The sequence below is a fragment of the Eschrichtius robustus genome, chromosome 15 (assembly GCF_028021215.1).
Source record: "Eschrichtius robustus isolate mEscRob2 chromosome 15, mEscRob2.pri, whole genome shotgun sequence".
Classification (NCBI taxonomy): domain Eukaryota; kingdom Metazoa; phylum Chordata; class Mammalia; order Artiodactyla; family Eschrichtiidae; genus Eschrichtius; species Eschrichtius robustus.
In genome coordinates this window covers 53,438,286-53,453,664 of record NC_090838.1, presented here as the reverse complement: position 1 = coordinate 53,453,664, position 15,379 = coordinate 53,438,286, and the positions used below count along the sequence as shown (strand labels likewise).

At 37.3% G+C, this 15,379-nt stretch overlaps 1 protein-coding gene and 1 pseudogene across 1 annotated transcript; both read left to right on the top strand.

The window, feature by feature from the left end:
* Positions 1-3,415: 3,415 nt before the first annotated feature.
* Positions 3,416-4,072, top strand: LOC137777770 (hypoxanthine-guanine phosphoribosyltransferase pseudogene; annotated as a pseudogene).
* A 4,684-nt stretch (positions 4,073-8,756) lies between these two features.
* Positions 8,757-14,927, top strand: TMEM17 (transmembrane protein 17). Its single transcript, XM_068565069.1, has 4 exons — positions 8,757-8,920; positions 12,540-12,643; positions 12,802-12,915; positions 13,864-14,927. The coding sequence occupies exons 1-4, from the start codon at positions 8,821-8,823 to the stop codon at positions 14,140-14,142; spliced, it is 597 nt and encodes a 198-aa protein (XP_068421170.1). The 5' UTR covers positions 8,757-8,820; the 3' UTR covers positions 14,143-14,927.
* The last annotated feature ends 452 nt before the right edge of the window (positions 14,928-15,379 follow it).

Below are 15,379 nucleotides of genomic sequence, written 5' to 3'. Positions count from 1 at the left end.
TTACTCAGCCATAAAAAAGAACAAAATTGAGTCATTTGTTGAGACGTGGATGGGTCTAGAGACTGTCATACAGAGTGAAGTAAGTCAGAAAGAGAAAAACAAATATTGTATATTAACGCATGTATGTGGAACCTAGAAGAATGGTACAGATGAACCAGTTTGCAGGGCAGAAGTTGAGACACAGATGGAGAGAACAAATGTATGGACACCAAGGGGGGAAAGCCATGGGGGGGTGGGGATGGTGGTGTGATGAGTTGGGCGATTGGGATTGACATGTATACACTGATGTGTATAAAATTGATGACTAATAAGAACCTGCTGTATAAAAAAATAAATAAAATAAAATTCAAGAATTAACAAATAAAAACTAATACTAAACTTTCTTTGGGTTATTTGTATGGAAATATGTTAATATAAATGTTTCAGACATTACATGAAATTCCTAAAAATCGTATATGTTCTGGTATAATGTTATAAGTCATAATTCTAGTTATTACTTTAAAATGTATACCTCAGAAATAACTAAATTTCCTTGTCAATTGCATTATTATGAACTTTCATCAAATCTTTAACCGTGGTCACTTTAAAGTCGTTTGTCATTTACAGACAGTTCTGGGTGTACTCTGATGCTTTTGCAAAAATGTTCCTATAAAAGGGTTTCATCTTCAAGGAATTCATGGAAAAGGCTCTGACAAGTACAGGTTTCTGGTAACTGACTATACTGCTGAACTGAATGAATAAGCATTTTCAGAACTCTGATGGAAAACTGATGAATTCATAAAAGTGCTAACAAAAGATCAAGATGAAAAAGAAATTAATTACATGGGACTGAGTGAACTGATGAGGATGATTATAATTTTTGTGACTTTCTGTTTGAATAAAAAAAATGTGATAAAAAAGATTAACTTACTGGTGAGGTATTATTTATAAAAATAAGTAAAACAAATCAAGAAAATGATAGAGACTTCATCTGTTTTCTTTTCTAATATCTGTATGTTGGAGGAAGATGTAATGATATTCCTGGCACATCATTTTGCCCTCCAGAACCATCAAACATTGTAGATCTGATTAGGTAGAATTATTTAAATATGATCGTGTATCTTCACCTTTCTGGTCAATCACAATTTCTGGTTGTTGTTTTTTTTTAATAAAGAGTTTTTGTTTCTGTTTTAAAAAAAAATATTTAGTGGAGGGGGAGAAATATTTTATTACAGTCACTAAAAGGTAAGGATTAATTTCCTTTTAGAAAGGGGGACATAATGCACATTTTACAGTGCAATATAGAAAGTACTATTAGCACAATAATACTATCACACTAAAAATGGAACTTATTACTTATTCAGTAAGATGGCCACTTGCTCCTAATCAGCAACATAATTCACTTGACAGATCTGAGGTTTCCTTAAAGGTTTTGCTTTACTGATCTTCCCTGGGTTTGTCATTCTCATTTCCCACATGGTTTGACGCATGGAGCAGCTGCTTGCTATAGCATATGAAGAGTGTGGGTAATCTAACACAAAGAAATGTCACAGAACCAAAAAACTATAATATACACAGTATTTTTAAAGGGAAAGAACTTTCTAGTAAGAATGCTCAATGGGTATGTCTTTGAAGACAAAATATTAAAGTCAGCCTTAAAATATCACTTAATATAGCAAGAAAAATTCCTTTCATGAGGTTTGACTTTCTATGCAATTCATAGCCTGGTTCTTTCTTTTAAACCTTTGAAAAGTGTTGTGAATAGAATATATTATATTTGGGATTCCAAAAGCTTTTTTATTATTCATTAGCAATTTGAGGATTATAAGATCACACTTCAGGTAATTTAGAATAAGATTTTTTAAAACTGTAGTTGATTTACAATATTGTGTGTTAGTTTCAGGTATACAGCAAAGTGATTCAATTATTTTTTTTAGATTATTTTCCATTATAGGTTATTAGAAGATATTGAATATAGTTCCCTGCGTTATACAGTAAAGCTTTGTTGCTTATCTATTTTATGTATAATAGTCTGTATCTGTTAATCCCATACTCCTAATTTATCCCTCCCTCCCTTTCCTCTTTGGTAACCATAAATTTGTTTTCTGTGAGCCTGTTTCTGTTCTATATATAGATTCATTTGTATTACTTTTTAGATTCCATATATAAGTGATATCATATAATATTTGTCTGATTTACTTCACTTAGTATGATATTCTCTAGGTCCATTCATGTTGCTGCAAATGGCAGTATTTCATTCTTTTTTATGGCTGAGTGTATCCCACATCTTCTTTATCCATTCATCTGTTGATGGACACTTAGTTTGTTTCCATGTCTTTGCTATTATAAACAGTGCTGCTATGAACACTGGGGTGCATGTCTTTTTGAATTAGAGTTTTCATCTTTTCCAGATATATGTCCAGATGTGGGATTGCTGGATCATATGGCAAATCTATTTTTAGTTTTTTTTGAGGAACCTCCATGCTGTTTTCCATAGTGGCTGCACCAATTTACATTCCCACCATCAGTGTAGGAGGGTTCCCTTTTCTCCACACTTTCTCCAGCATTTATTATTTATAGACTTTTTGATGATGGCCATTCTGACTGGGGTGAGGTGATACCTCATTGTAGCTTTGATTTGCATTTCTCTAATAATTAGCGATGTTGAGCACCTTTTCATATGCCTGTTAGCCATCTGTGTGTCTTCTTTTGAGAAATGTCTATTTAGGTCTTTTGCCCATTTTTTAATTGGATTATTTGGTTTTTTGATATTGAGCCATATAAGTTGTCTGTATAGAATAAGATTTTTTAAATGTGGATGCTGATATGGAATCATATCTAAGGATATTGTGCCCACATATAACTTACCTTTAAATTTTATCTAAATTCTTATAAATATCTCACAGTTTTTGTTTGCTTGTTTGGCCATGTGGCACGGCTTGTGGGATCTTATTTCCCTGATCAGGAATTGAACCCAGGCCCTCCTCAGTAAGAGCGCAGAGTCCTAACCGCCAGACCACCGGGGAATTCTCACAGTTCATTTTAAGGCAATAAATTAACATGTTCACTTTAAAATATTGTTTCTAAACTCTTTATTAGTATCAAGTGGAAAGAATTTATACCTTTATTATAGTAAGAGGTAATTTTAAAGTAAGTTATTTAATAACTCCCCAAATCAGTTTCTTGTCACATAGGGTAACATGTTACTACCAAACAACTTTGCCTCTGGTCAAAGAGAAACAAATCATTGCCCAAGGCTCAAAATTTTTGTGAAAATACATATTTAGGAAAGTAAACCATAGATGTAATTAAATCCCAATGAAATACAATAAGCAATTATTGGAGAAGTAGCTATTACTCTGACCATCAAGTTTGGTATAAGAAGTAAACAGTTTAGCCCAAACTGCCCTCAGCCGGCGGGTCAGCGGGCTCTGTTATGGCGATCTGCAGCCCCAGCATCGTGATTAGCAATAACTAACCAGCTTATGACCTAGATTTATTTTATATACCTAATCATTATTCTGAGAATTTGGAAAAGGTGTTTAGTCCTCATGGACTAATTATGGACAGGACCGAACGTCTTGCTCAAGATGTGAAGAAGGAGATGGGAGGCCATCACACCGTGGCCCTCTGTGTGCTCAAAGGGGGCTACAAATTCTTTGCTGACCTGCTGGATTACATCAAACTACTGAAGAGAAATAGTGGTAGATCCATTCCTATGACTGTAGATTTTATCAGACTGAAGAGCTACTGTAATGACCAGTCAACAGGCGACATAAAAGTAATTGGTGAAGATGATCTCTCAACCTTCACTGGAAAGAATGTGTTGATTGTGGAAGGTATAATTGACACTGGCAAAACAATGAAAACCTTGCTTTCCTTGGTCAAGCAGCATAATCCAAAGATGATCAAGGTTGCAAGCTTGCTGGTGAAAAGGACCCCTCGAAGTGTTGGATACAGACCAGACTTTGTTGGATTTGAAATTCTAGCCAAGTTTGTTGTAGGATATGCCCTTGACTATAATGAATACTTCAGGGATTTGAATCACGTTTGTGTCATTAGTGAAGCTGGAAAAGCAAAATACAAAGCCTAAGATGAGAGTTCAAGTTGAGTTTGGAAACATCTGGAGTCCCACTGAAATCACCAGTAAAATTATCAAATGTTCTAGTTCTGTGGCCAGATGCTTAGTTGAGCTTACTGCATGTAACTTCTTAGAATTTTATCTGTTTTGTATTTTAGAAATGTCAGTTGCTGCATTCCCAAACTCCTTATTTGCACTATGAGCCTATAGACTATCATTTCCCTTTGGGTGGATTGTTGTTTGACTCGTGAATGAAAAACCTGTTAAACCACACCACTATTGAACGAAAATATTGAAATTGTATATGTAAAAAACATTTAAAGAGAAGAATATATTAGTTTTTTAACTGGGAAAGAACAGAAGTGATTGAATATTGTTAATTATACCACTGTGTGTTCAGAAAAGTAAGAAGCAGTCAGTTTCATATCAGTCACAGCACTTAGAAGTATCGTTATGCCAGATAAACCATATGTCCTGGAATTATTTTAGTAGGTTTCAGTAGTATTAACTGTAATTTCCCACTTGTTCAAATTATTTTTGGTGAATCTTTGTCAACAAATTGATCTGTATCTTTTAAATACAGATCAATAGGTTCCAAAAACCTACCACTTTTTGAATTCTTCAATATAAAAATCCTTAAAATAAAGGCTATCTCTTTAAAAGAGAAAAAAAAAGAAGTAAACAGTTTAACTTTATAGGGTTATTTATTAATCTTTTTTTTTTTTACATCTTTATTGGAGTATAATTGCCTTACAATGGTGTTAGTTTCTGCTTTATAACAAAGTGAATCAGCTATACATATACATATATCCCCATATCTCCTTCCTCTTGTGTCTCCCTCCCACTGTCCCTATCCCACCCCTCTAGGTGGTCACAAAGCACCGAGCTGATCTCCCTGTGCTATGTGGCTGCTTCTACAGGGTTATTTATTAATCTTGCTGGAAATGATTCCCTTGATTTTGAGAATGGAGACTCCATACTTCTCTTTAGATCCTTAGTAATAGGTTTAGAATATGGGAAACCCAAATTATACTAATCTCTTGATTCCACAAAAGTAGATTCCCTTCTTTGTTCTGCAGTATTTCACCAATGTGATTGTTTTTTTATAAATATTGTGATAATAAACTAACAAAGTAATAGTTGGAAAGTTTTTCGAGCCCTTTGGACCATGTGTGACATCAATAATGGCAGGATTCTTTCCAAACCACAAGTTTTTCCTCTCAAAACTCTTCTCTCTTTTTGTACCATCATTGCCTCTTCCTCTCTATTTTTAATAAGATTTATTTCAAACTATGAAATGCATGGTTATTGTAGGAAATTTGAATAATAAATAAAAGTAAAAATACCCATAATTCGATCAATTTTTCCTCCAGAATTTTGATGAAATAATTGCAGTCTGAACAAGATATGTTACACTTTTTTTCAATGCTAGGAAAAAATCTTTAAAAGAATTCACGCACGCCAAAAAAAAAAAGAATTCACGCAGGCTTTTGACAAATTTGGTTAACAATCATGGACCATTTTATGGTTAATTGCATCCACTGGGAAAGCAATAGAGGTATTGCCTCACAGATACAGTTGAATTCAGAAAATTAAATGCTAGCATGATTTCACTCCATTGTAGGTATTTCTTCTTCACAAATATCATTTTAATAGATGTGTCAATGATAGCTATCACTTATAGAAAGCCTTACTTAATGATATAATCTTTACATCAACTGTAACAGTAAATTAGCACTAGCCTCACTTTACAAAACAAAGGTTTGAAAGCAACCGCATAGCTCTTAGGTGGTGAAGCGAGAATTTGAGGGGATTTGAACACTGCTCTCTCTGCTTCCAAAGGCATCCTTTCCACTACAGCCCAACACCTCACCATGAATATCATAATCTGCTTAACTAGGTCCTGTGGTTGGGCATTTCAAATGCTCCCCCCACCTTTTTTCTTTTTTTTTTTTTAAAGAAAATCAATAATGTTAGAAGTAATATCTTGGAATATGAAATTTTGTTTTTATGATTATTTCACCAAAATAGAGCTTAAAATCTGGATTAGTGTGATAAAGGCAGGAATATTTTTAAGGCAATTTGTACACATTGTTAATTGCTTTCCTCAGTGAGATTGTTCAAATTATAATCCAGTCAGCAGAGCATGAGGCTTCCTGCTCCACTGTGCTCTTTATAAAAATCTTGGTTAATTTAATAGATCAAAATTGACTCTTTGTTGCTAAGTTTAAAATTGTTTTGGTTGCTATAGTTAACTGTGTTTTAATACATCAATTCTCCATTCTACAGAGTGAAGGCTGGCTAAGTCTTTGAACTAGAAATGGGAAGATAGGGGAATGGTCTTTAGACTTTTTATTCCCTTTATTCATTCAATGGTTATCTAGTCCCTATTCTAGGTCAGGCATTGTGCTAGTGTTCAGGATATAAAGATGAAAGCCCATCCCTGACCTCAAACAGCTTGTGGACTAGCAAGAGAAACAGACATAAATAGACTGTAGTACAGCGTGACTGGCACTGTGACCAAAGTAACACAGAAGAATATGCTTTGAGAAACACAGAGGAGGGCACTTAAACCAGCTTCAGGAAGGTCCTAGAAGCCATTTTGGAGGTGCTGAGGGCTGAGCTCCACCTTGAAGAGAAGCAGAAGTTAGCCAGCTTTTTCTTGACATCCCCAACTAGAATTAATTGCTTCCTCATCTATGTTCCTTTACTAAAATATAGTGTACTTATTTGTTTCCACGTCTCTCGCTTGGCTGATCTTCTTGATGGGGAGGGACTATATCCTTAATTAGCCCAAGACAATGCCCCAAAATGAGTAGGAATGCAATTAACATTTGTTGAATTATTTTGAAATTCTACCCATATAGCGATTTCCTCCCATACCTTCCTCTTGACATTTATATAAATATGTGTGGTTTTTCTTTATATTGTAAAAATAATACTGTTCATCACATACCCATCAGAATGGCTAAGAGGAAAGCATGGAAAATGACAAGTGCTGGTGATGGATTTGGAGCAACAGAAATGCTCATATATCACTGGCGGCAGTAGAAATTGGTACAGCCACTTTGGAAAAGTGGCAGTATCTATTAAAGCTGGGTTGTACCTCATAAGCCAACAATTTCATTCCTAGAAACAAGTTCAACACAAATGCATGCATATGTTCACCACAAAGCATATTTTCACCAAAAGCAGCACTACTGATAGTAGCTCCAAACTAGAAAATACACAGAGGCTCATCAGCAGTAGAATGGATAAACTTATTGTGGTATGGCCACACCGCAAGGAAAAGGAATCTACGCTTAACAATATGAAGGAATTTCATAAGAATAATTTTGAGGGCAAAGAGCTAGTGTTTTTTTTAAAGCACTTATTGGATGATTACTTTTATATAAAGAATAAAAATAGGCAAAACTATTCTATGCTATAGAAGTCAGGAAAGGTCGGTTAGAAGTGGAGGGTTAGTCACTGTAAGGGAATAGGCATGGAGAGCTTCTGGGGGTGCTGGTAAGGTTCTGTTTCTTGATCTGGGTTTTGGTTACACCTGTATATTCGGTTTGTGCCCTTTTCTGTATATGTATTATACCTAAATAGTTTTTTTAAAAAATATGTCTTATTTGAGAGAAAGCCAGAAAATACATAATGTTTTAAAATTTTTAAATCGTCCATAATCTACTACCTAGAAATTACTATTAACATTTTGGATTATTTCCTTCTAGTCTTTTTTTGAAGCCGCAGTGCTTGTACCATCTCCTCCCCCTCTCTGCTTCCCACATATTTACACACACATTTTACTAAATTAGGTTCATTCCTATTTAGTTTTACTTCTGGTTTTTTATTTTTACTTAAAGTTAATCCATATTATCAAATATTCGGGGCTTCCCTGGTGGCGCAGTGGTTAAGAATCTGCCTGCCAGTGCAGGAGACTAGGTTCTATCCCTGGTCCGGGAAGATCCCACATGCCTCGGAGCAACTAAGCCTGTGTGCCACAACTACTGAGACTGTGCTCGAAAGCCCGCGAGCCACAACTACTGAAGCCTGTATGTCTAGAGCCCGTGCTCTGCAACAAGAGAAGCCACCGCAATGAGAAGCCCGTGTGCAGCAACGAAGACCCAACGCAGCCAAAAATAAATAAATTAAAAAAAAAAAAAAATTCGTTGCAGGCATGTTTTTAAACTGCTGCAATGTATTCCATCAAATATATATATGTAATATATGGTGTGTATATATAAAATATAATATCATAAATTCCTGGAAGAGAGTTGTGTGTGTGTGGCATGTATATATATGAAATATTCCTAGTATATAATAACATATATTCCTAGAAGAGTACGTGTGTGTATACACACACACACACACACACACACAAACACGTATAAGCTACTGAGTCATGAACGTTCTATAAGCTCTGCCTTCATTCTGCATTTCCTTCCAGAAAGGTTGCATCCCACTGGCAAGGTTGTTAGAGCTCCTTGTATCACAGTCCAACCCCAGGTCATTTATTATTATTTTTATTCGTTGTTAAAATGGTGGAGCTTAAAACAGGACTAAGGAATCCGCGGTTTTGCACCTGGCTAGGCGCTCCGCAAGCATGGGCTCTCCCGCACTCCTCTCCCTTCCAGGGAGCCCCACGCCTCGGCCGTGCAGTGCGGCCGCGCGTGCGCCCGGGTCTCCAGCGCCCTCGCCGCCCGGTTGCCGTGGGAACCTCAGAGCACCACAGCGCCCGAAGACGCAGCAGTGAGCGGTACCAAGGCCAGAGCATGGAGCTGCCAGATCCGGTCCGCCAGAGGCTGGGAAACTTCAGCCGGACCGTGTTCAGCGACTCCAGCCGGACCGGGCCGGAGTATAACGAGGGTCCGGGTGAGTGGCGGAGGCCCAGCGCAGGGCGTGTGGCCCTCGGAAGACCTGGCGCGAGTTTTGGAGCAGCCGGATTTTGCCCAGACCTAAGATGGCGGTTTCGCCTTCAGCTGGTTCTCCGCAGTGCGGGAAGCTCCTTGGAGGAGGGGCCAGGCCGAGGGATGGGGCTGAGATGGGGACCAGATACCCCGGCCCAGTAACCCAGCCGGTTCCGGGTTGATAGTGCTGCGGCCTGGCCGGCTAATTGCAAGCGGGGCGGCTGAGGTGGCGCCGGCCTTCCTCAAAAAAGAATGTAAAAGCCGCCTTCACAGCCCGCGTCCGGTCCCTTGCCCTCCGAGAAGGCTGAGAAGGCCGACTTTGCTTTTCCTCTACGGCATTCGCCCTGCCTTTTCTGGCCAGGGTGGAGTGGAAACAGCCCAGGCAATCTCCTCTTTCCATTTACTATCCCCTACCCCAGTAAAATATCTTTTCCTTTTCTCCTTTCCTAGCAGAACAAGTACTTTCCACCACAAGTCCATTTTCTGGCAGAAGACATGGAAAGAAGTTTTATTTTAAACGCTATCCAATCCAGAGTGGCACCTGCCACTCTAGCAACGCCTTAAACAAAACTCGCACTGTCCCTGCCTTCTCCTTCCCATCCGCTATTTATACCTCTTGCCCTAAATCAAGTAACAAAATACCACGATGCTACATTCAACATGACAAGTGACAACGCAGTTTTCTGCAAAACAGTTTCCCTCTCTTAAATCATGATAGACAACATACTGTCAACCAAACCCACACAGCTTTTATCACTGAACTGTTCTGGGAAATAGAAATCTTTTCCTCTTGCTTGGTTTAGGGATTTTTTAAAGGGGGCAAAGAAAAGTCATTTCCCATCGTTTCAAATTTTCACCCTGATTACTTGCCTGTCCTCTCAATTTAGGCCTGGTCTTGATTTAGGATGTACAGAGAAAAACATAATGTGAAAAATTAGGTTATTACGTTTTTTATTCTAAAGCCAAGGCACTAAAATCTGGTGATGTAAAGTATCAGTGGTTTTCTGTAAAGGGTCAGATAGTAAATATTTTAGAACTTGCAGGCCGTAGGTCTCTGTGGCAGTCATAGGTAATGGTAATTGAATAGACATGGCAGTGTTCCTATAAAGCTTTATTTATGGACACTAAAGTTTGAATTTCATGATTTTCAGTGTCACAAAATATTATTATTCTTTGATATTTTTTCTTCAACCATTTAAAAATGTGAAAAAACATATTTAGCTCACTTGCTATACAAAAACAGGCAGCTGGCTGGTAGTTTGCCCACCCCTGATTTATATTACATAATGTTTTAATTTAAATTCCGTTTACAGAAGTCAACTTGTACTTTTGCAGAATTTAGTAAATTCATGTCTTGTGCTTTCAAGGTTAATTTACATATTAACTTGATTTTCAACTGCATGATGGTAAGTTTGATCTGCTGAAATATAGACATAGCATAACTCTTAAGATGCTCATGTACAAAATTCTTAACATAAAAACTTCTTTGCAAAATTTGACGACAGTGTTTGCTCTAAAGGTATTAAAATTTTCAGCTTAACTAATTTACCACTATTTTTCCACATTTTCTTCCTTGTGGATCTGAATTAGGTTTGATTATTTGTACTGTAATTGCAAGCGTGTATTATGACCGCAGCTGACCAAGAGTTGTACTATTGTTATGAGAAAATCCTAGGCAAGTGAGTTACCTTCAGATTTAACAGACTGTAAGAATGCATTCCTTTATCAGTGGTAATTTAATAAATGGGTGCAAGCAAAAGTAGACGTAATAATCAGGGATAGTCTTGGAGCTAAAGGAAAAACCTTGCTGTGAGAGACCATGATTATCTTATATTTTAAAACTGTTAAACGATAGATATAAAATACTCAGATGCAGAGAAAAAGACATAAAAATCTGTTTTTAAGAAATTTATTTTAGGGGCTTCCCTGGTGGCGCAGTGATTAAGAATCTGCCTGCCAATGCAGGGGACACAGGTTCGAGCCCTGGTCCGGGAAGATCCCACATGCCATGGAGCAGCTAAGCCCATGTGCCACAACTACTGAGCCTGCGCTCTAGAGCCCGCGAGCCACAACTACTGAGCCTGTGTGCCACAGCTACTGAAGCCCACGCGCCTAGAGCGAGAGCTCTGCAACGAGAAGCCACCGCAATCAGAAGCCTGCACACCGCAACCAAGAGTAGCCCCCGCTAGCCACAACTAGAGAAAGCCCACGCACAGCAACGAAGACCCAACACAGCCAAAAATACATAAATAAATAAATAAATTTTAAAAATATATTTATTTTAGAGCCTTTGTAAATTTTTTCATTTAGAGCAGTGGATTTCAAAATATATATCTGCTCTTAAATTGTTGGAATTTAGTCAAATTTAGGATGCATTTGTAGGGCCCAATTTTAAAATCAAATTCTTAATTTAGGACCCTTCTCCCTTATATGAAAGCAAAAGGTACTATGTAATCAGCCTTAGATAAGTGAAACTCATGTATCACGAATGGCTACACTGGTAATGCCCTTATAATAGTATGTTTTCATTCATTCGTTAATGAATTCATTAATTCATTCTTTCTGCTTATGCATATTTGGTATTTTCCATGTGTAAAGCAAGATGCTAGGTTCTGTGAGGGCCTCAAGTTTGGGTAGAATGTGGTCTGTGCTTACAATGAGCCTGTGTATAAGTAAAAGAGAAGGAAAAAGGACTCATATTTATTGAGTGCCTACTAAGTGCCAGGCATAGTGCTAGGGTGAAGTAATTTATATTGTCTTTAATCCTCACAAGCAACCTGTGAGGTAATTTTAATGTTACTGTTTTACAGGTGAATAAATTAAGGCTCAAAGAGGTTAAATAATTTATTCCAAGTCTGGCATCTAGAGTTCTGAGGGAGTTTGGGGAACTCCGGGTTTACTTGGACTCCAGAGCTCATTGTCTCTTCAGTAACCAGATTGTGTCTCAAGTGAGGGGAGTGTGGCTGTTTGCTAACACTTCTTACACACAGGTTAGAGTGATAAGTACCTAGAGGGGAAAGAGATTTCTGCTGGAGTGGGGGAATGGGCTCGAGAAAGGATTTATGGAAAAAGTGGCATTGAATTGGATATGAATGAACAGGTAGGATTAGGATATGCTGAAAAGGGGTGTCTGTTTAATTATAATTTGGGGAGATTAGATTTTGCATGAGATTAGTTTATATGTGAGAGATTAGTTGTTATGTATTTTATGTGTTCATTTCATAGGCTCTTTACACAGAACTCTACAAAAGAGGTAATGATTATTATTGTTATCTGCTCAGTAGGATTCATATTGATATTCCACATTCAACTTATACCAGTAGTATGCAAAAAAGTCAGCAGACTGTAATGGGAAAATGATAATGTAATTGAAAAATATGAAACATACCCCCCAAGTAGCCAACATAGGAACTAAATAGTATTATGATGACTATTTCCTTTCACTGTCAATGATTATAAATAGGCTTAAAATTTGGAGTTTCGTTAAGCTGATGCTATGGTTATTAATTCTAAGGAACTAAAGGACGTATAGGGCAGAGACCAGGGTTAAGCGTTTGTTCCTTTTCTCTCTCTTTCTTCTGTAGATAATGAAATGGTTTCCAGTTTGGCATTGCAGATGTCACTTTATTTTAACACTTATTTTTTCCCACTTTGGTGGGTGAGCAGCATTATGATGCTTCAGATGAAGGTAAATCTACACTTTACTACTTCTGCTGAGGTCTCTTGTGCCATCCCTGGCATTGTTACATTGTCAATAAAATTAAAGTTCTTCATATTTTTTTAAAATCTCAGGTCAGTCTTACTATATGTGAGATTTTATGTACATGTTTATTTTTGTTTTTTTAGTATTCAATCTTGCCTGATTACTACAAATTCATTGTGGTCACCGTTATCATCCTAATAACCTTAATTGAAGCTATCAGGTTGTATCTGGGCTACATGGGGAACCTGCAGGAGAAGGTAGGCTCTTCTTTCCTTTCTCTCAGTGCTACACATAAATGCAGTAAGATTTTCCTAACAAGGAAAAGGCAGTGAGATGTGGTGGAAGGAGCAAAGGCCTGTAGTTAAGGCCTAGCTCCAACTTCACCACATCTGTCACTGTGGTCTGTTTGCTTAATCTCTTGAGCCTTGGTTTCTTCACATATAAAATTGGGGAAATATTTACTTCACAGGTTTGTTAGGATTAAGTAATTTATGTAAAGTACCTGAACATAGTAAACACTTAAGAAGTGATAGTTTTCCCTCTTCTCACCAGTCTTGAAAATACTTGGTCAATTAAACATGATTATTTAGATCCTGAATAAGAGAATGGGGGAAAATGATAAACTCATTTCCTCTGCAAGGCTCATGTTTTCTGAATCATCATGCTGCCTAAGCATTTACAGTTACCAGAATTTAGGGATAATCCCTAAAGATTTCTGTGTTCTTTCAGGCCCTTCATAAGGGCCTGTCCCAGCCTGTCCCACTGTATTTCTTGCTTTTTCCTAATCCAAGCATCCATTCCAGGTGATGTGTTGTTTCCCAGTCATACTCATTCCACATCTTTGCTTACTTAAGTTCTTGCCTCTTCCTCCTTCTACCCAACTTTAAAAGCCTACCTCCTTGAATTCTGTCTTTTACCTACCCTACTTACCCTCTTGTCTTATTTCTTGTAGCATTTAGTCTATAATGCTAAGTGGTGCATTTCATTATTCACTATAGTATTCTAGGACTGTCACATAAGTAAGTTTTCTCTTCCGGTCTAGACTGTAAGTTTTCTGAGGACAAGGACCATGTTGTACTCCTTTTGATTTACAGAGCTCAAAATGTATGTTCACAGTAGTGCCATCAAGTAGTATCATTTGCTTATGGATACAAACAGAAGACTGTACTTCACTGATCTGATACTCATCACGTGTGTCATTGCAGGTTCCTGAGTTGGCTGGCTTTTGGCTTTTGAGCCTTCTACTGCAGTTGCCTTTAATTCTGTTCTTGCTCTTTAATGAAGGCCTAACGAATCTGCCCTTGGAAAAAGCAGTACATATCATCTTCACTATATTCCTTACTTTCCAAGTTGTTTCAGCATTTCTTACCCTAAGGAAAATGGTAAATCAGTTGGCAACTCGTTTCCACCTCCAAGACTTTGACCGGCTCTCTGTGAGCAGAGGAGACATGAGAAGAGTGAGATCCTGTATAGAAGAGATTTGACCCAGTGCTGTTGAGTGAAAAATCTGAAAGATCATTCTAGAAAACTGCAGGAATTAGGAAAACACCAGAGGGCTAGCATGAGAAAAAGGATAAAGCAAGTGTTCTGAACTGTATGCTCTCTGGCTCTGAAATTCCAAGGTTGGGGGCAATGGTAAGACTATTTGTACATCACATGAAAGCAGTAAATCAACCCTAAAGCCTACGTGTTGTCTACCTGATGTCAAATATCTGAATTTTTTGTTGTTGTCGACTTTTTCAGGTGTGTAAAAACCTGTATTGGTGGCATTACATCTTTATTGTAATATTTCTAGTTAGTACCTATAACTAGAAATGTGTATATTTCTTTTAATCTTGTTGGCTATCTATGTGTTGGCAGTATGTCTGAAGCACGTGGAAATGCTTGTCAGTATTCTGATGTATTAGACTACATTTGTAAACTAAGACACCAGATTTTCATGTCTGCTAGGGTCTTAGCTGTTATACTGAGGTTAAGAAGAAACCAGGTGGATTATCATGCTATGTAAGAAATGTTTTTATTCTAAAATTGTTACTTTCATAAAACCGCGTTCAGGGACTTCCCTGGCAGTTTGGTGGTTAAGACTTCGCCTTCTAGTGCAGGGGATGCAGGTTTGATCCCTGGTCGGGGAGCTAAGATCCCACATGCCTCACGGCCAAAAAACCAAAACATGAAACAGAAGCAATATTGTAACAAATTCAATAAAGACTTTAAAAGTGGTCCACATCAAAAAAACCTTTCAAAACAATAAATAAGTAGATAAATAAAACTGTGTTTGGTATTTATGGCGGTGGTGTGTAAAATGTCTTTACAATAAGGTTATGTTAATATTTATGTTAAAGTATCTGTAGGAATCATTCCTGTCTTGTACAGTTCTTTTGGGCTGTGGGTTTGTTATTTTTATTACAGAGTTTGCTTGGGTGTATCTGAACATTATTTTTAAGTGACTATTGGATTGTCTTAAGGGATATATTTTCTTTCCTATAGGGAAATGTGCCTTTATAAGTAACGTATTTTACTGAGAGATAGTTGTAGCTACCTTAAAAATCATTCTTTCTAATCTTCCTGTTCTGTAATTCATGCTTATTTTAGGATTTCCATGCTGTGCCTTATACATTCTTACATTGCTTAATTTTTGAAAATTTTTTTATTTCCCACTACTAATCACACCTGACCAGTCTATTTATGCTCTTTCTGTTCAGTCAAATTTTTCTACCCCCA